Source organism: Balaenoptera musculus, chromosome 13, assembly GCF_009873245.2.
Source record: "Balaenoptera musculus isolate JJ_BM4_2016_0621 chromosome 13, mBalMus1.pri.v3, whole genome shotgun sequence".
Lineage (NCBI taxonomy): Eukaryota > Metazoa > Chordata > Mammalia > Artiodactyla > Balaenopteridae > Balaenoptera > Balaenoptera musculus.
The window spans coordinates 89,746,627-89,767,980 of NC_045797.1; the positions used below are offsets into that span (position 1 = coordinate 89,746,627).

Sequence of the window (21,354 nt, forward strand, 5' to 3'; positions counted from 1 at the left end):
CGGCGGAAGAGAACCCGGGGTGATGACACTTGCATGGTGGCCAGCCAGGCTCTGTCCACTTCCATTCCAGCCAACATGTGCCCGACCCAGATAACAGGGTGGCCACGGGGCCCCAGGGAGAGGGGGCACGGCGCTCTGCTCCAGGGCACTTCCTGCCTTAGCACCTGCCAGGGAGGAAGAAGTGTCCCTCTGACTTCCTAGGTTCTTCTGGCTGGTCTAAGAATTAAATTGACATGAGACAGATTAACAGGAGAAAATCAAAGTTTTAATAACACATATGCATGGGAGACGCCCAGGAAAACTGAGTCACTCACCAAAATGGCCCAAACCCTCCCTTAAAACACCATCTTCAACCAAAGACAAAGAGGGTGTTGGGGGTTTGGGACTCGAAAGGGGAGGAAGGTAATTCACAGGGAGACGGACAAGCAAACGTTCGCCGGGCCAGGCAGACGGCAGGACACAGGGTAGACTCTGGTCTCTAAGGGTTTCCCCACCACCCCTGCAGGCATGTCTGGTGATATTCTGCCCCTGTAACAGGCCCTCTATCTAAATTCTTCAGGCAGCGAAGGGGGAACCTCAGAGTTTCTTCCTGGGTCTTTTGTGCCTTGACTGTTTTCAGCTCAGAATAATCCACAGGCCAAAGACATTTGGGGTGGCAGGTTTTGCTCCCTACACCCCGTACGGTGGGACTGAATGGGGATTGAGCTCTGGTTTCTGGTAAAGTGGGGAGGAGCTGAGTTCTCCCTAAAGATGGCGCAAATGTTCACAGCTGTATTCCAGCTGCCAAACCTGGGAGGACCATCTTATCACAAAGAAATACATGGTAAAATCATGTTTCCTGCGTTTTCTTGGGGTTCTATCAGGAATGTCCTCCCGGGTATGAACTTTCCACCCTCCAGTCTTGGTCTCTTAGGAGAGAGGCCAGAAGAAACAAGGACTATATTTGTTAGAATGGCTCCCCGATCGCCGGCGTTTTGTGCACGGGGGAAAAATTGTAAAAATCAAGCTGCAACTATAGACCGGATGCTGTGGGGCGGAGCGGCCGAGGGTCCCTGCATTACTGCTTCTCTCACGGGGCGCAGGAGTGAGTGACTGGGGCTCCTGCTCTAATGAAGCGGGTTTGTGCCGAGATCTCGTTGAGTTAGAGGATTTGGAGGAGGATGTAGCTGAGGGCTGTTTACTCTGAAACTGGGCAGAAATCCTAATCCCAGCTGGGAGTTCAGTCACAGGGGAATTGGTGGGAAGCTTTTTTAAAAAAGAGAAGGGAGGGAGGGAAGAAGGGAGATGGGTGCGGGAAAGCGGGCGTTCACGTGTGCCGCGCTCCTGGAGATGCAGCCGTGGTGGAGACGTGGGCTCTGACGCCACTTCAGGCTAACCCAGCTGTGCATGTGGCTGGTGTGGACAGTCGCCCTGTCAGCTCCGCCAGGGCCCCCCACTGAGGCTGCAGGTCCTTCCCGGGGTCACGGAGGAACCAAGGAAGCACCCAGCGACCCCGGGACCTCACAGAAAGCTCCTCTTCCCTTACCTCCTGCCTTTCCTTCTCTCACCTCCTGCCTTTCCTTCTCTCAATATATTCTTAATATATTTAATACATGTACTTTCTGTATATTAATATACTTAATACTTACTTTTATTCTTCATTTTAATCAAGTCCTACTCAGCAATCTTTTCCTTTATGGGTTTTTTTGGGTTCTCATTAAGAAATCTTAAGGAAAATTAAGATGTTCTCTTATATAATCTTCTAGAAACTTAATAATTTGGTAATTTTCCCTTTCATATTTAGTTCTAGGAAGTGATTTGGAAATGATTTTGTTACCAAACACAGGTTCATGTGCCCGACGCACAGTGAGGCCAAACAAACCGAAATGCCGGAGTTCGGAGCAGCAGAAAGGTTTATTGCAGGGCCGAGCAAGGGAAATGGGGGGCTAGGGTCCCCGAGCACCGAACCCCTGAAAGGGTTTCAACAAAGCATTTTAAAAGGCCAGGCGAGGGAGAGGTGTGGCTGGTTGTTGCAGGCTTCTTGGTGTTGAATCCTGTGTTCTTGCATCCGTCCACGTCCACGTCCACGTCCACGTAGGTCAGGTCACGGTGTTCCTGTGAGCCTCCAGCAAGACAAATGTTATTCTCTGTTCTGCAGCCTTTTATCTCCCTATGAATGGAAAGTGTTACACCCTTAAAGGTCAGAGCCTTGAGAATGGGCTCTCCTGTATATTTCAGGCTATGGTCAACATTAGTAAATGGAAGCAGAAGCAACAGAACACAGAGGTTAAAGTAAAAGAAACAGATCTAATACAGAGTCAGATTTGCTCTCCCCTATTACAAATGTAGACACAATACATCACAGGAATCAGGGCTCCTGCCCCTTCGCATATATACTCAGGGACCTGGCTCACATGGAGAAGGCCCTCCTTCCCCACCAGACTGGGAGGGACTTTGTCTAATGGGGTGACTGCCCGCGTACAGGTCTGTTTCTGGATTTGTGCTGTGTTTCATTGCTTCATCCTACACCTACGCTGCACTGTTTTAGTTGCTACAGGTGTGAAAGGACCTTCTCGATGTCTGGCAGTGGACGTGATTCAACCATGTCCCTCTTCTTCAGGACTGTCTGTGCTGATTTGGTCCTGTCCCTTTCCATGTGTGTTTTAGTATCAGCTTGTCGATTTCTACCAAAGAAAAAGTGTCTGCAGGGGTTTTGACTGGTATCGCATTGAATCAAGAATTCAATTTGAGTTCAGCTGACTTTTTAAACACTTAACCCTCCCATGTGTAAGCATGAAATAGTCCTACATTTTTTATGGCTTCTTTAATAGGCTTTGGCAGTGTTTTATAATCTTTTCCAAAGGTTTTGCACATTTTTCTTAGGTGAACTTCTTGTTATTGTTGTTTTATGCTGTTATAAAGGCTATTTTTCAAAAAAATTCACTTTCTAGTTACATGTTGTTTGTACATAGAAAAGCAAGTGAATTTTGGATTTTGACCTTGTATCCAACAATCTTGATAAATTCAGTTATTAATCCTAATAGCTTTTTAAAAATATACTTTTAGATTTTTCTACATATATAATCTTCTTTTTTGTAAATAAGGACAGTGTGTTTCTTTCCAGCTCTCCATGGCATTGGGTGCCCTGCTTGTCCGTGGCCTGGCAGGTCTCACCTGGTTGTTGGTTTGTAGGTGGTCAGTCCCCGTTCTCTTTTGCATAAGTAGAGTTGGTGCTCAGAAACAGTTTGTTGTTTGAGAATTTTTGAATCTAATAATTACAGTAAACTTGGGACTGTTTTTCTGTCTTCTTTATACCATTTTAAAGATATTATTTTTGCAATGTGTAATTGCACCAAATTTTCTGGTTGAGCAATTTCATGGTTCTAAGTGTCAAAAGTTCACAAATAACAATTCATTATTTCTAGTGCTGAACTGGTAAATCTGGACCATATGCATGGTTTTCCTTGTGTTAACAATAAGGATTTTTGTAACAACAAGGCTCCGTTTGGGAGCCTGGTTAATTTCACAGTCAGGATAGGAAAATAAGGTCTCCTATACTCATTAATCAGACTTTTGTGCAAGCATGCCCTAGCCTTCCTTCTTTAATCCCTGTCCGAGGACCCAGCTCAGGACTGGGGAGTGGAGGTAAGAGAGCAGGCGTGAACCAACCTCCTGGGTGAATCTTTATCCAGCGCTTGACCCCTTGTCTCCCTGAATCTTGTCCGGCTGAGCACAACACTGACCTTGTGAGTCGACTCTGTCTTTAAATATTCAGTGTCACCTTCCTGGTCTCAGAGGGTAGACGGTGATGGGGAGGGGCAGAGCCCCGGGGTCTCCGGGGGTGGGGGTGATTGGTGGCGCTGGCAGGGGCCTCCGCAGATGCTTTTAGTTGTTTTGTTTTATCTCTGCTTCTCGCCAAGGCAGAGGGTGTTTGGGTCACCCTGGGAGCCTCCAAAACAAGGACATCGAGTGGCTCACGAGGTGCTTCCTGCCCTCCATAATGCTGGCGCACTCAGGGAACAACTTGCAAAGTGGTCCGGTCCAGTCGGGAGGTCAGCGGGGCTGGGCGTGCACCACAGTGGGTGCAAGGCTGACTTTTCTCCCAGGGGTGCGATTCCTTGAGCCAGAATTGCCTGAGTCATAGTTTCCTTGTCCTCTTTGGCCCTGCAGATGCGATTGCGAACGAACGTCAGAACAGCACGAGATGCACATTCTGGACACTCCCAGTGGGACCGCCTGCAGGGCAGCAGTCTGTGGAGACAAAGGCACAGACCCTCGGAGCTGCTGGGGGCCGGCTCATCGTCTTGGTGGGTGCTGGCTGGACGTCCCCAGGCCGCCGTCAGGGCTGACGTGCTTCTAAGTTCAGGCCACCACGGCTCCTCGAGGTAAGGAAACAGTAGCTGGGACTCCTGCTCCAGTTGACTTGGGCCCAGCCTGGGGTCGCCTTTCATCAGCAGATGAGCACCCAACCTGTTTTCTGTGCGTTTCTGTGTCATGACACCGTATTTAGTACAGATGGTTGGCTCCTTAACCGTGACCTCTGCGCCAGCGGCGCTGGTACCTGAAGGATGCTCAGCTGACACATGTGTTTTCTCCCTGAGGGATTCCCACAGCCTCCCGGCCCCCAGGCCCCAGGCAGCTCTGCCGCAGTCTGCCTGGGGCCACTTTCAATAGAGAAATCGCCACCCAAAGCACAAAAAGACAACGCAGCGCCCACGGGGCCGTGAGAGAGACCCTCGTGCACAGACGAGCTGGAGCAGAGGCGGGGCTCGCACCCCCGCCGGGAACGGGCGCTGCTCGCTGATGCCCATCGGTGCCCTCGAGATATTGTGAGCACCGACTTGGGGTCACGAATGCCTCTCAGCGAGTAGGATATTTGCAGGCCTGTAGTCTGCGGTCAAGGAGGAGCCCGAGAAGGGGGCGGGGTGTCACGTGGGCGGGAGGTGGCGGTGCCTCTGGCCCCGCTTCTCCTCCCGGCTGGTCCGGCCTCCTCGGACGCTCCGGAGCCGCGCGCATGCGTGCGGTTCTCCAACCTCGTGCTTCGTCTGTTGGAGCCTCGGTGGCGGGGCCCTGGCAGCTCTGAGCACAGCCCCCTGACTCACTGCCTGATGGGAGCTGTGGGGGGGGGGGGCTTCCGCAGAAGAACGTTTCACCTTTGGGGGGACCACGAGCTCCCTAACGTCTGAGGGGGAACACCCCCCGAGGAAGCGGGTCCAGGAGGCCTTTGCTCAGCGCGGGAGCTGAGCTCCCTGGACGTGACCCAGCATCTCTCCACTTTCCTCCCGGCCTGTCCAGCAGGCGTCCCCGGAGACCTGCGGGTGTGATGACGTCCCAAGCTCCCTGGGGTGGACCGACCACCTCCCAGCTCCTCATACTTTCTGTCGGAGCAGGAAATGCAAACATTTTGGCTGGAAAAGACGAAACGGTCGACGCTCAGCGCACATATGGAAGCACTCGCGTGGTGAGACGGCACACCCCGAGGAAGATCGCTCTCCGCAGCCGCGGCAGCCCAAGCGTTTCCAAACGAAAATCGTTCTTCCAGTCTGGGGGTTGGAGGAAAGTGGATTTAAATGCTGCCAGCAAAAAATATTTCACATGGCAGGTTTAGACAGCTCTATTTTCTCAAGAAGGATTTTTCCAGCACAGAGTCGACTCTAGAGAGATTTGAATGAGTTTGTATTCAGCATCTGAGGCTTTTGTAGAACGAAGAAATGAGAAACAATCACAAGCCCCCCAGTGTCCTGGATCCACCTGCAGTTCGAGTGGCCTTAGGATACCCCAGTGTTGTTGTCGTTACTACTAATTAATTGATTAATTTTTTATTGGAGTATAGTCGATTTACAATATTGTGTCACTTTCAGGTGTACAGCAAAGTGATTTGGTTATTCATATATATATATATATATGGAGATATATATATATATTCTTTTTTTGATTCCTTTCCGCTATAGATTATTACAAGATACTGAATATAGTTCCCTGTGCTATACAGTAGGTCCTTGCTGTTTATCTATTTTATATTTAGTAGTTTATATCTGTTAATCCCAAACTCCTAATTTATCTCCTCCCACCCCCTCCCTCACTATCCCCTTTGGTAACCATAAATTTGTTTTCTTTTTTTTTTCTTTAATTAATTAATTTATTTATTTTTGGTTGCATTGGGTCTTTGTTGCTGCACACGGGCTTTCTCTAGTTGCGGCGAGCGGGGGCTAATCTTTGTTGCGGTGTGCGGGCTTCTCATTGAGGTGGCTTCTCTTGTTGCGGAGCACGGGCTCTAGGTGCACGGGCTTCAGTAGTTGTGGCGCACGGGCTTAGTTGCTCCACGGCACGTGGGATCTTCCAGGACCAGGGCTCAAAACCATGTCCCTTGCTATGGCAGCAGATTCTTAACCACTGTGCCACCAGGGAAGTCCCATAAATTTGTTTTCTATGGCTGTAAGTCTGTTTCTATTTTATAAATAAGTTCATTTGTACTATTTTTTAGATTCCACATATAAGTGATATCATATGATATTTGTCTTTCTCTGTCTGACTTCACTTAGTATGATAATCTCTAGGTCCATCCATATTGCTACAAAAGGCATTATTTCATTCTTTTTTATGGCTGAGTAGTATTCCATTGTATATATGTACCACATCTTCTTTATCCATTCATCCATAGGTGGACACTTAGGTTGCTTCTATGTCCTGGCAGTTGTGAATAGTGCTGCAGTGAACATTGGGGTGCATATATCTTTTCAAATTTATTATTATCATCGCCATTACTGCAGTCCCACACTGAACCTAGGAATGACCCAGGCGGTTGGAGGGGGCAGTGTCTGCACCCCACACAAGGTCTCAAGGCTCAGCGATCAGATCGGTGCTCAGGGAAACCTGCTTTGAACTTGCCCTTCGATAACAGGCGGGTAAGTGAGGGATCAACCATCCCTCCATGTCCCCTGCCGTCCGGGCCCAGATACCCAGCCACCCACCTGCTCTCCGCCCGCAGTTCAGACCTCCTCGCAGCACACAGAAAGCTGCTTAAAGCCTCAGATTTCCCTGCTTTCCTTCTCAGAACCTTCTGGAGGTCTGTGAACCTTTTGGGATGAAATGGCAAGTTCTCTGTCTTGAAATAACCTCCTAGGCCCCCGATGGAGCCGTTCCCCGCGGGACCCTTTGGTGACGTCCGTGTCCCTGTAAAGGCTCCCCTGCCCAGAAGCCCAGCGTCCCTGGTCAGCCAGACCCCAAGCGCCAGGCCAGCTCTGGGCCCTCTCACCCCAGATAAGGCCGACTGTGGCCCTAGACACTCAGAGAGTTTCTGTTTCTCTTCCTTGCTCTTTACTCTTTGTCCTACAAAAGCTTCCTGCCCCCCTTCACCCCACTGTCAGTTCTCCCAAAGGAAACTGTCCGCTTCATGCCGTGTTGGATAAAGTTTGTTGGTATCACTTAAATTGTCTCCTTTAATCCTTGTGTGACACCCCCAAAGCTTTTCATGCTGGGGTCACTCAGCACACCTGGCCAGCCCGGGGGCTTCACGTTTCCTGGTTCCCACGGACGTTGGTGAATCCGGTCCGTCTGTCTGTACTGAGGCCTGTGCAGTGACAGCTGGACAGAAGCAGCTCCTGAGGTCCCTGGGCTGCTGGAGGGGCCTCACCAAGCAGACCTCAGGCAGGACTCAGAGCGTGATGCAACCTGGGATCTCCCCAGGGGCCCGGCCCCCCATCAGGGACAAGCAGGCCACGAGCATGGGGCCTGGAGGGTGACCCGAGGACGCCAGAATCCCCATCACTGGAGGAGATCTTCTGAGACTCAGATTCCCCAGACCGTGTAATTTTCCCGTAAAATTCAGTAACACACAACCACAAATTTAAGTCACCCTCTCAGCCCCCAGATGGTTCTGTAACATGAGAGTAAAGTCATTTATAAATCTTCAAAAACAAATTCCGGCTGGACCTCACGATGAAACATTTTCACAAATTGCTTTTCCTTCTCTCTGTCAAACTCAACGTTCCACCTTCATATTTTTCCAAAACCTTCTTTTTCTGGCTGCAAATCATCGCTGCCTTAGCCTCCTGCACTTTCTCTGAATTTCTGTGGTCGGTACTAGCAATTAATGATTTTGAAGGAAATTGTTTTTTATAAATAGTGACATTTTCCCCTAATGATCAGCGACCCAAACGCACATTGATTCCAGTTTGTACCTCAGCAAAGAGACAAGCTGGGGGCTGTCGTCCAGGTCCGGGGATGCCACCGGCTGCGGGGCAGAGGGGGCGGGACCGTGGACGTGGGCCTGGCCCCTGCTGGGTGCGGGAGGGACGGCCCTTCTGGCTGGAGGGCGGGGGGACACGGGGTGACTGCCTGGAAGTTGCCTGGCAGGAGGGGTGGTCCACTGAGGTCCGGGTGGGGAAGTGACCAGGGGACACAGTGGCACGTGAGGGCTGTGCCCCACAGAGCCGCCCGCCCACGTCCAGAGGACCCGCTTGCCTTCTCTCCGCTGGAATTTAGAACATCCTGTCTCGCCCGCCTCTGACCACATGGGGCCGGGCCCTCACCCGCCCATCGCCGGGCCAGGCCAGGGGAGAGGCCTCTGGATGGCGGGTCCCTCGGAGGGGCTGCGTCCCCCACGCTGGCCTCACCTCCCTGCCCAGCGGCGCCCATGGAGCTGGCCTGCATTCCACCAGGCAAGCTGGGCTCGAAGCATCCCTTCCTGGCCCCAAGATGAGTTCCAGAAGCTGGAAGGAACCCACTTCCTTAGGTCTGCGGAAAAATCCCGAGGCGCGTCCTCCGCCCTATAAGAAAATAGGTTTCCCAGCTTAGGTTTTTATTTGAACAGCGGGGCCGGTGATTGGGGAAGGTTTCTGGTTTCCCACCAGACAGACCAGAGTGTGGTGCTTCTGGGGTGACGGGGACGCCGCCGGTGGGCACGGCCAGACCTGCCGGCCTCTGTCACACGGCGTGAAATCCACCCCCGCACCATCCTGCCCACACAGCAGCCCCGTGCCTGGGTTGGCAGCCAAATCCTGGAGAGGGGCCAACCACACTCGGGAAAGCTAGCCGCCGGCCACAGCTACGCAGCCAGGGGCGCCGCCACAGAGGGGCGCTCCCCGCCCGTGCTGGGCTCTCCCGGGTCCTGATTTGTGGCGTTTGCTGATCTCAGCCTGCTTTCAAGCAGCACACAAATTCCCTACGTTTGAGAGAAGTTGGTGCCCCTCCAGCCCACCCCTGCCGGCCGGACGCCAACCACAAGGGCACAGCGTTGGCAAGCCCAGGCAGAGCAGAGGCAGGCCCCCTTCCCGCCCCGTGACACAGTTCACCCACAGGCCGCCTGGACACATAGTGGGTATTTTGCATCCTGAAGTTTTGGGGTGATTTGCGCCAGAGCCGTGGAATCAAGTGCACGTCGCGTCGCTTGGGGGCGGGGCCTGGGCTGCGGCTTCCGGAGACAAGCGGGCCTGGGCCGTCGGGAGGGAGCGGGGCTGCGGGGGTGGGGGGCGTGATGAGGACGGGAGGAGCCCCCAGCCGGAAGCCACGCTCCGTACTGACCCTCCCCTGGGCTTCTCTGAAGGCGGAGCAGCTGACGCTGAGCGAGCACGCGGGGCCTTTCAGACCCAGGTTCCCCTGCTTCGTTCCCACGGCCAATCTGAGCTCTGTATGGGGTCCAGAGAAGAAGAGGTGACGTGTGATCTGATTCTTGAAGGACGGGCAGGGGGACTCCAGGGAGGAAGGGAAGGAGGCCACACCAGACAGAGGGGCCCGGACAGAGGGGGTCGTCAGAACAGTCGCCCGGATCCTGGGCTTGAACGTGCTCAGTCCGGCGGGGTTTCGCAGGGCCCCGTGCCCGGCACGTCTGAGGACGCATTTCTGCCCTTGGCCTAACGGGACATCGGTTCTTCCCGAAGCGGTGCAGACGGGAGCTTCCCGGAGCCGAGCTGGGGCACAGCCTCGTTCACACGGACACACAGCTTGGGCTCCTGGAGACAGCACCGCAGGGGAACGGGTCCAGGGAGCTGGGAGGCGTGCGGACGGCCCAAGGACAGATGCGGACGGACACAAGGACAGGACGCACAGAAAGAGGCTGAGCTGCCAGCGCTGCCCTTACGCGAGGCCCCGGCCTCACCGCCCGCTGTCGGCCACTTGCCAGCTCCGGGGACGGACACCGCGCGTGATGCTCGGACGTGAGTGTCGAGGCGATTTATCCGGAGCCGGCGGCCGAGGTGAGAGGCTGTGACTGCTGCCTCCCTCCCCGCAGGCCGAGCGGCCGCGGAGCCACTGGACGCTCGCAGCAGCTGTGCTGAGCTGGTGCCCAGCGGCCCCAGCCTGGAAACGCCGCCGCAGGCCTGCTGCCCAGGCACCGCGAAGGATGCAGGCCCCGCGGCGCACGCCGGCCTCCTCGTCGCGAAGACGTACGGACTCCGGTGCTGACGGGATGTGGGCTTGAGAGCGAGTCTCAGATACTTCACCTCCGTGCAGACGCGGTGGCTCTGTGAGCTGTGGGCAGGCTACCCGGGTCCCGTGGGTGTCCCATCCCCAGGGGAGACACCCCCACACCTCCATCCTTGGATGTTTTGACGCAACTTGTTACCCAGTCCCAGTTCTGTTGTGTATCTACTGTATATTTTTCTTCTTAGTCTCATGAGCTTAGTGTCCAGCCAAGGTGAGCGTATCGGCCCTTCAGATGGGTCCCCGGCAACGGGGGGAGGGGGGGCAGGGGGCCAGGAGGGCTTTGTGCAGAAGGGGACACTTAGGGTATTTCAGCATTTCATTTTCTCTCCAGACCTTCAGGTAAAATGGCTCCTGAAGTTTATTACCGATTAAAAACAACTCTGAAAATGTTCACAGTGAAATAAACTCTCAGCGACTCCCATGGGAACCTCTATGAGAACATTCCCTCTACGATGAGGTGCGTGCCGTTCCCGAGGTTGGGGCGCCATGTTCCCGGCGGGGCCATGCCCGCGGGGTCCCTGGGGGCCTGGGCGGGAGGGAGAGCGGGGGGAGGGGAACAGAGAAGAAGGGAACTAACACCACGTTGGAACCGCCCCCCTCATTCTTTGGCCCCTGTATTCGGTCACTCAGGCCCCACACGTCAGGAGCTAAACATCAGAGAAACATTGCTTGTGCCCAGAAAGCTCGTAAAGGTCCCCAGAGAAAGTTCCATCCCACGTCCCAGGCTAGTCAGGGCTGAAACTCTCTGTAGATACGTTCACTTTCAGGCTAGACACCTTGCTAATATGCAGGGGTAAGAGCGGTAAAGGAAGAATAACTGCTGACACCTTGAGGTTTTGCAGGACCTTGTGATCCAGCGCACAGGGCAAGCAGAAGAGCAAGGAAAGGCTGTGCTTCCTTGAAGGCCGGGGCCTCCAAAGTCTGCCACCCACCTTCACCCTTCCGTGCTGAACCTCCTGCTTCCCCTTTCCCTCGGCGTAAGAAAGCCTGAGCTCGACCCCAAGTTCACATGCTTCTTTAGGACATTAGCCCACCGCCTTCTTGGTCTGCTGGCTTCCGAATAAAGTCACTACTCCTTCCCCATCACCTCGGATGTTGATTTATTGGCCCGTCGTGCGGTGAGCCGTACGACCTTGCGCTTGGTACCAGGAGGACAAGGGGCTGCTTTCAGGGGGAATGAAACATCCCGCCTGGTCCTCGCGGGAGACAGTCAGGGGGAGGATTCGGGGGACAATTAGACGAATGGGGGGACGTTTGGCAGGAAATTTAAACTGGAGGCTGTTGGTGTTTAAGGCAGTGGGCAGGAGTAGCAGTGTGCAGGGAGAAGGCACAGGAGGGCGGAGCCAGGGCTGGCACAAGGAGAGGGAGGGGCAGCGGGAGGCTGGCGAGGGGCAGGGGACACTCGGGAGGCAGCGGGGCGTCTGTGCAGCGGGTCAGGCCCAGCCTGCGGCCCCTGCACTGTCACCCCTACGCGGGCGTCCCTGGAGAGCTCTTCTTTCCTCTCTGCTGTCCAAGTCTCACTCCTCCCGGGCCCTCCGGGGAGCAAACGGGGCCCTTGCTGCCGCGCTGCGGCTCTCTGTGTGCCTGGCGGGTCACCAGCGCAAGGACTGCAGAGCCGCGTGGGGGGTGGGAAGTGATGACGAGGCGGCCCGCGGGCCTCCTCCCCAGCGCATGTCAGACAGGCCTCTCCTCCCAACCCCCGCCTGGCTCTCAGGCTGCTATTCAGGAAGTGCTCCAAAGCCACCTTGGCTCCCATGGTGAGAACTTAAAACTGAGGCCCGCTAGCTAATGGGAGATGTCAATGTTGTTACCGTACGTCCTGATTTCTCACAGGGTATCCACCTGGAATATTCTGGTTGCTTGGATTTAAAACAGAACTTCCAGCTGGGGAATGGGGACACACTCTCACCATGTCCTGCTTCCTTGGAAAGCTCCCTTCCCAAGGCCTTTCTCGGTAAATGTTTTCCTTCGCGTTCAAGGCCAAAAGCTTTTGGAGAAGAAGAAATGATACCCAGGAAGCCGATCCATCCTCAGCTCCAGCCTTGCTTTTGTGACCCCCCCAGACGCACCCCACCACCCACTCCCGGCCCGCCGTCACGGCTCATTCTGAGGGTGGAAACACTGTTAGTGAGAATTTTAGGACAAAACTTTTGAGCCCGAAGTCTTCACTCCTCCCTTGTTGCAAAGGGTGTTTTCTGGTGCTTCCTTACTATCCTGGGATGGGCTTTACAACTAATAGAACTTACCTGCACATAGAACGAAAAATCAGGATAGTGTCCTAAATGTCATATCAAGAGAAAAAAAGAAGGGATTTATTAAGGCTGAAAATAAGTAAAACGATACTCAGCTGGATGTTGTCAATGCTTTTTATTTCTATCCCACATCTTAAAATGATAAGCATATATTCATACAAGTACAAATGCAATCACCTCGAATACAAGTATTTTGAATGAGTGACCTTGAGCAGAGTTTTGGAGAGTCTAACGCTTTTTCTGAAACGATGGAGAACTTTTGGCAAAGTTCTGAAGAAACATCACCATGGTTTGCATGATGACATCATCCCTTAAAGTTCATTGCAATTAAAATTGTGCCAAAAATATGTTTGTGTTTCAGTGTACATTAAGACCATCAGAACACCAGAAACGGGTGTGAACTGCTTTTCCTGTATCAGGGTCCGGTGGGAGGGTCAGAAGCCCTGCGGGAGCTGGGCCAGTCCTTCCACGGCTGGGGCTGCCAGAGCAGCCAGGACGTCGGACCCCCGGGCTCTGTCCCTCAAAGCCACCAGCGTCCCCCCGATCACCGTGGCCCTCCAGGCCCTGCAGACTCTCCAGACACCCCGAGGTGGTGGTGGCCTTGCTAAGAGAGGCTGCTCTAAGGCTTCCTTCTTTGTGGAGCCCGGGTCTGGTCTCGTAAAGAAGCCCTGGAATCCGGGGACCCAGGCGGGTGGGCACAGGCCGGCAGGAGGTCTGCTCAGAGCCCGCGGCTCATGGACGTGTGTCGTCACATGCAGATAGTGGGGTGACTGGGTGCATGTCCATTTAAAAGTCACCATGTTAAGACTTCACCAAGGTGTGGAGTATTTTGTATTTTCTCCTGCCTACTGATAGGTTAAGAGGGGGAGACTGTGATATTTTGCAATAATTTGGGGAAAGTGCATCATTTCTCATCTTCTAATTACATAGGAATCACCCAGGCGGACAAGACTCATTCAAGGGTAAATTATTTTTCCCGACTTTTTGCATTAATCTAAGCAAATTAATTGAAATAGATAAAAAGTAGTTTGTGGAAATATAGAAGGTACAAAGTAATTTTCATTCCTTTGAAATGAAAGACTGCTTGACATAGTGTACTTTTCCTTCCCCAAAAGTCGTGACAATTCAACAGAGATGAAAACTGTCAGATGTACTTTGTTGTGAAAAAATTATACAATTTTGAGGATAGAGCTTTATTTTTAGTTTGGACTATTTTTGTCACCGCACTGACAGATACAGAATGTTCTTTTTACAGATTAAAAACAAATTTAAAACTATTTTAAAGAATACTCTGTTCAAACAACATTTAGCAGTTAGGCCCTAAGAGGAGTCAAAAAAAACAAAAGAAGATCTAAAAATCTATCAAAAATTTTGCTAAAGCTAAATCACACCAAAGACCTTTCTGTTTGCCTGATAGTTTAAATGTTTTATTAATTGATTACTGTTTTGCTCTAGATTTAACATTTTAGCTCTGCTTATGTAATAACGACGTCCACTGGGGAGGGCCTGGGGGTCAAACCTGGGCAGGACCCGACCGGGGAATTAGCCTCCCCTGATCTTACACGTGACGCAGCCGGCGCGTTCTCTTTTTTGCACGTGCAGGAGAGGGGCTGGTGGTGGAGGTCACGGTGGGCTCTTGGCTCCGGGATGCGCCTCTGCGTCCTGTCTGAGCGCTCAGGGCCCCAGGCCCCTCTTGCCATTGCCGGCGCGGGTGCTGGCTGTGGCCCCGGGGGGTTTAGCCTTCCGGATGGGGACCTGAGCTCTTCACCCCAGCTGGCTGGTCCTCTCCTGCCAGGTGAGCCCTGCCCCTGCCTGGCCCACCCAGGGCACCTGCGCCCCTGCGGCTTCCGCCCCAAGTCGACGCCCGGGTTCTGCCTGGGGTGGAAGGAACGTGCAGGGAAACGGAGGATCCGCTCTAAGGACGTGCTGCCCGGGGCCATCTTCCCCCCCTCACCCCCCGGGGCAGGGGCTCTGTGAGTTCGGGTTAGTGAGTGCTGAGGGAGGGTCTGCTGAGCACGTCTGGGGTCTTGGGCCGCTGGGAGGCGCGGAGCGGCTGCTGCTAGGAGGACACTTGAGCCCCTGCGAGCTGGTCCCAGAGCCCCGTGGGCCGCAGGGCACCGGGCGCCTCAGGGTCCCGGCCGAGTGACACATACGGTGGTGACGCTGAACCCTCAGGAGAGGAAGCAGCTAAAGCAGAGGCTGCCCGTGTACGAGGCACAAGTCGGTGCCCTGGAACCAGAGACCGAGTCCTCTCAGCAGAACACGAGAAGGTCCGGGCGGAGAGAGCAGCCGCAAATCGGCGATCCCCCCGTTGCCCAGAAGGCGGCGCTGTCCGCCCGCGGAGCCGGCTCCCTCCACCTCCGTAAAGGAGAGGCCTCGGTGACAGTCCTGGGCTGCTGTCGGCTCGGGGCGGCCTCGAGGCGAGACTGGCGCTCTGAGGCCCGGACAAGGCTCAGTTCTCGTCAGTTTGACCGGATGAGTCGTGAATAGCAGACGGTTTGACGCGGAGGAAGAAGATGCCCTGAACACGACGCACAGCTTCTGGGTTTGGGGCAGAGACGGCGGGCCCTGCATCCCATGGCAGCCGCCAGGGGCTCCATCACCAAGAGCTGCCTGTGAGCCGTGTGCCCGTCTCTCCTTGACTGTAATTTGCTGTGTGATGCTGAGCGATTCACCTCTATCGCCTGGGACTCAGCTACTTCCTCTGTAAAACCAAAGCTGCACCAAGTGATCCTTGGGGTGACGTCCAGGGCAAACATCACGCGATGCTGAGTGTCCCGAGGGCGGGCTACGTCCACCGCCAGTCTGCAGGTCGTCTCGCGTGAATTCCCCATAGAAATAGTAAGAACGGGAGGCACAGCAGACACAGACAGGCCTGGGCCGGGCGCTGGTCGACTCCTAGACCCCAAGGCCAAGGGCACAGTCTCCTGGGTTAGACTTTCAGCGGGAACAAAACCTGGGCAAATGAGTGCCAATCCTGACAGCAGACGGGCCGGAATTATTACAGCAGCAGAATAACTAATACCGTAACAACCTGACCTCAGGGGGAGCAAGGATTCGGCACAGATGGAAGGCGGCAGGTGCGAACACCGGGCGAGCTGGGCACTGAGGCCCGTCAGGACCCGGAGCCGGTGAGACAACTGACCCGGGACTCGTAGGAGACGCGACTGCTCCGTCCAGCCAGTTGGTCGTTAACGCAGCTCAGGGGCCGGAGGCAGCACACGGGACCCAACAGACACATAAGAACAAAACAAGGTCCCAGAGGCCAGAGGCTGAGAGCTGCACGGAGCCGAGCCGCCCGGTGGTGATGTCAGCCCGAGGCTCCGAGGGAGCAGAACAGAGCCGCCTGCCAATCAGCCAGTGCCATCCCTCTGTCTCCGCAGCAGAAATCGCTCAGAGACTCGGAGCTGCTACACTTCATTTCCCGCAGCTGGCGCAGTGACTTACAATGTGTGCTATTTCGCTACGTCCCCTCTGATGGAAACCTTAGCTCCGCCGCAGAAACCGGCTTCATCTCCCGGGGCGCAACGGGAGGCTGGTTAGAGCGTCTCCCAGGCTGGTCCAATCAAGTCTTTAACGGGTTTTCTGTTAACAATGATAAGAACTTGGGAACACAGAACAGGATGACCCAGGACCTACGAGAAGCAGTGTTTCTAGGTGATGAACAGTAAACCTGTCTCTCCACGTAACACCGCAGTTCTGTGACGCATCCAGAGCAAACCTTCAGTCCCCTGGCGGTTTCCCTCCTCGCTGGCGCAGAGCTGGGCGGCAGGATCTCACCTGTCAATCCCTACCTACCACGTGGTCTTGGAACACAGCAGGTGCAGGGCGTGGACACCTCAGGAGGAAGGAGGAGGGTCCCTGCGTCCTGGGTGAGGGCAGGACCCAGCACGGGTGGGGGCTCCTGCGGCCAAACCCCGCCCCACCTCAGAGCTGTCACTTTGCCTGCCCAGCCTCCCTGGGGCTCGCGACTCCACGTGTGAATCGGGGGCCCCGGTGACGACGGCTCTATGGGTTGATGTGACTAACAGCTCCCCCAGGACTGCCCGCGAGCCCGGAGGGGGCCCCTCAGAGGATAATCAGGCTAAGGTACCCAAGCGAGGGAGAGAGACGGAGGGGCAGAAACAGGGCCCAGCAATGGGAGGGGCAGCGGCTGGGAATGGAGGCCTCGGCTCTGAGTCCGGCGGCAGATCCCCAGACGAGGAGACAAATCGCTTATCCTGTTCCGTCCTCAGAATCAGTCTTTCCAGGAAACCTTGAGATGCGCTCCCAGGAGGGGCGGGACGCAGGCTCAGGCCTCCGCAGTGACGCATGGGCTGGCCCTGGGCTCGCACTGTCCATCCTGAGGGTCAGCAGAGAAGCTGGCTGAGCGGCTAGGAAACGCGGGCAAAAGGAGTCACAGGATAAGAGGCAGCATTAAAACTGGAGGAAAAGTGAGCCTGGGATGTGAGGGCGGTGAAGATAATCTTCCATTCCTTTGGTTGGAGGGACAGGTTTATAAGTGTGTATAACATGTAAATACGCTCTCATGGCGAGCCCCCCAGGAGGAAGCAATCAGGCAGCGCTTGCAAATAGCGCCAGACAACCGCGAGGCGGTGGGGTTTATTCGTCCACGCTGGGTCGGCGTGTCCCGATCAGACGCCGACGGCGCGCGGGCGTCCTGCCGCTCCCACTGGTCCCCGTCCTCGGAAGTCAAAGCACACGAGAGCGGCGTCTGGCTCGGGCTCCGAGAGCCGTGCACGCGTCACACGTGCAGGCGCCTACTTGCAGAGAAGGATTCGGGGTCCACAGGCCGGGTCCTGCAGGAGAGAAGCCGCCAGCAGCTTCAGACCGACAGGAAGCCTCGGCCTGGCCCTGGTCCCGGCAGGCTGATCAGGTGGCCGGCGGGTACGCGGCTCCCGGCGTGGCCGCAGAGGCCTGGTCCGGGCGTGCCAGTGGCACCACCTCACTCCGGGTGCCGTAGTTTGGGTTCCACGCTTGGGAGGCAGGTGCCAAGGCTGATTCCACTCTGCCTCCAAGGAGAAGATCATTTTAGCTCCAAATCCCACCCAACCCTGAATTTCAGGCAGGCCCCAAGGAGGAGCAGTGACTTCTTAGTATAACACCACTTGGGGTCACGCGTATAAAGATAGTGCAAAGCGCGTTTAGACTGCGTCTTTCACACTGATTATAGTTACTCCATTTTCTAAGAAAAGCACGTTTTAAAAGCCAGTGTTTTCTTTCAGCCCTGGCTCCTCTCCCATCACCCCAGCCCGCACCTGAGACGTGCTGCCACGGATGCCCCACGGTTAGTCTCGGGGTTGAAGCCGTTCGTACAAATGAAAGGCATTCTCACTCCTTTCACTCTTGCTCACTGACTCCAATGTGTCTTTACTTTTTAAAAAGTAGGTTAACATTCTGACAAATTAGCATTCTCCTGTAAATACAGTTTGTAGGAGAAGGAAACACGCAGCAGCAAGGTGCAAAAGGGATGGGGACCGGGCGTCAAACAGAAATGCAGGAGGAGGGCCCGCCGAGCACCGGCAGCCCCGGGATTCCCAGGGACTTCCTGGGTCTTAAGGGAAACGTCTGACACTGCAAACCCCAGGAAGGCCAGGTGTGGACCCACCTGCTCCGAGTCCCCAGCAGGAGCGTGGTGCTGCGGAGAGCTCACGTCCTGGGGTTTCCCGTGTCCCAGCCGGGAAGTTCCTTCTCCCTCTCCCTCCAGGATCGGCAGCGAGGACTCAGGGTCGGCACGCGTCCTGTGGATACACACTGCTGTCACCGCCTACAAGAACCAGAGGGAGCCCCAAGCCGTGTGACCTCAGAGGGTCACCAGCTCGCTCCCCGCAAAGGCAAAGGAATGCCTGTAGCTTCAAGTAAACACCTCGGTTTAGGAAACAAAACTGAAAATTCCGTGGGCCACAGCTGGAGGTAGAGGCTTACCCCCTGCGGGGTGTTTGCGGAGACTCTGCCGCCCAGAATTCGTCACCTCCCCACGAGCGAACGACGGAGGTGACAGCGGAGGTCATAGCCTGAAAGTCGCTTCGATCTGACTGTTTCTAAGACACAATCTAATACTGAGATATGGGGGACTTTTAAAAACATGTCCCAGGGGCTTCCCTGGTGGCGCAGTGGTTGAGAATCTGCCTGCCAATGCAGGGGACACGGGTTCGAGCCCTGGTCCGGGAAGATCCCACATGCTGCGGAGCGACTAGGCCCGTGAGCCACAATTACTGAGCCTCCGCGTCTGGAGCCTGTGCTCCGCAACAAGAGAGGCCACGATAGTGAGGAGCCCGCGCACCGCGATGAAGAGTGGGCCCCCGCTCGCCGCCAACTAGAGAAAGCCCTCACACAGAAACGAAGACCCAACACAGCCAAAAATAAATAAATTAATTAATTAATTAAAAAAAAAAACAACGTGTCCCAGGATATAAGGACAACTAACGTGGTGCAGGCCATCGGCCTTCACCTCTGCAGGGGCTCTGAGGGAGGGGACAGTGGGGGTAAAGAGACTGAGAGTTGAAGAAACCAGGTCTCATGTCGGGGAGCCTGGCCTCGGGAACCGGAGTCCTGTGAGGGCACAGCAGGGAAGGAGCACAGGGGACTGAGACGGCACCCCACAGGGCACGGGACCCCAAGTCACGCGCCTGGACCCGCCCTGGACGGCGGGACGGGATAGTTGTGCTGAAACCGCCTCCCCTCACTCCTCAAAGCAAGAGGCGTAAATCTATATTTTTCTCAAAGAGACACTGACAAATAGCAAAAAAATTAACAGCAACAAAAGCAACAGGACTCTGTATTCCAGATCCAGCCGTCTGAACTGCAGCCACTCTTATGTCAGTGAAAAATATATGTACTGTTTCGCCAGCTCTGGGCTCCGGGCGGTAGAGCAGGTAAGGCCGACCTCCCCGTGGGTCTGTCCCAAGCGGGTCATCCCGTCATAAAGAGAAGGGGAGGTGCGGGAGGACGCGTGCCAACCCGCGGTGTGGACGGAAGCTTAGCCTCGGGCAGAGGAGAAGCCACACCGCCTGGGGGACCATCACCTCTCAGGGATAAGTGGGAAATAATGCAAATGCACCCTCTTTCCCCAAGTTACAATCATACTTCCGGTAGAAATAAACAGTGCAAAATGCAGCTGCCAGCTTCCAAAGGCACAGGACAATGGTACCCTAAACAAAGAAAAACTGAAGACTTACACCTCAGATGCTGAAATTGATGGCAAAAACTTACACTTGGGACAAACGATAAAACAAGAGCCCATCGGAGGGACTGACATGTACACCTCACAGTTTTCACTGGCTAATAACCGATAGGTAAACACAGTCTGGATGAAATTTAGACCAAAAGGGTTGACCCGAGAAGTTCAGACCCGTAGAAGTAACTATGCAGAGGAAGCCCTCCTGGGCTGGAGACCAATGAGCGAAATGCATGTGGACCATGAATCAAGTTTTTAGTGTAAAAGTTGCACAAAAAGGATTTATCTCGGTGAATATCATTTCAACGAGACAAACAATGTCAAACTGGGGTGTATTTTAACTGTGTAAAGAAAGCTGATTGAGGAGTTGGTTTAATGGGGTTAACTCTGGATCAGAGTCTTTCAGTGAAAACACATCAGTGTTGGTATATTTCTGATTGAAATATTTATGTTAATAGTTGTTGCCCCAAAATACACAGCCTTAGACCCAAAATAGCAGGGGAGGTATAAATGGGGGGGGGGGGTGAGAGAATCAACACGGAATGAAGGTCAAGGCCCATGGAGCACCTGAAAGGTGTCCACCATTCTGCCTCTCTCTGTCTCTGTCTCTCTGTGTATGTCTCTCTATCTCTCTATGTCTTTCTCTGTCTCTGTCTCTGTGTCTCTATGTCTCTCTCTGTCAGTCCCTTTCTGTGTCTTTCTCTCTCTGTATGTCTGTCTCTCTGTCTGTCTCTGTGTTTCTGTGTCTCTCTATTTGCCTCTGTCTCTCTGTCTCTGTGTCTCTGTTTGTCTCTGTCTCTCCCGTCAGTCCCCCACTGGCGTCCTCGTGGCTGGAATGATCAGTTTGGAATCCTCGGGGCAGCAGCGTGCAGACACCCAGGTGGCCTGTAGGTTTAGGCTCCTTCCATCGGGCTCTGAGGACGCAGTGTTTGCCGGGAGCTGCGGTGACTCAGGGGCTTGTGCACAGAGGCCCCCATGTGGCCCCATAAAGAACGCCCATGCCTCCCCCTCCCTGCCATCGGCCTCCCCTTCCCCCGCAGGGTTCACAGGTCATTCAGGTAAGTGGTACTTTGCAAACCAAAGTGGTGTCGGGGGGCGTATTTTTCAGGCTCCAGAGTCTACAATCAAGTGTGCCAGATGTTACCCTCCCAAACTTCCTCAGGAAGGTGTTTATTTAATCTGTGGCTATCAATCTTAAAGAAAACAGCTATTTTTCTTGAGTGTGTGAGCTAGAGGCATAACTTTTTCATAACAATAAGGTGATTGATGTTTAATAGAGATGTCTACAAATACAAAATTGCATCCGAATACTAAGTTATGGTAATATCAGCTTTTCACAGTGGGAGCATTTAGTAGATATGATTATAGAACCCAGCTGGTTTGGGGGTGTTCGCCTACGGCCCATCTCATTTTTATTGCTTAATTGATTTCATGGTTACCTAAGGGTTTTAATTATCGATAATATCTAAGCTCTTAAAGCCAAGTGATTCTGAAAACATGGGGGATATTTTCTGACACCGCCCT

General features: G+C 54.1%; 1 protein-coding gene across 1 annotated transcript in view; it reads right to left on the reverse strand.

The window, feature by feature from the left end:
* Positions 1-17,413: 17,413 nt before the first annotated feature.
* TPO (thyroid peroxidase) overlaps positions 17,414-21,354 on the reverse strand; it is a 41,487-nt gene continuing 37,546 nt past the window's right edge. Inside the window, exons 16-17 of the mRNA XM_036872601.1 lie at positions 18,262-18,394; positions 17,414-17,452 (exon numbers count right to left, since the gene is read on the reverse strand). Of these exons, the coding sequence (XP_036728496.1) occupies positions 17,414-17,452; positions 18,262-18,394 (172 nt within the window). The remainder of the gene's footprint in view (positions 17,453-18,261; positions 18,395-21,354) is intronic.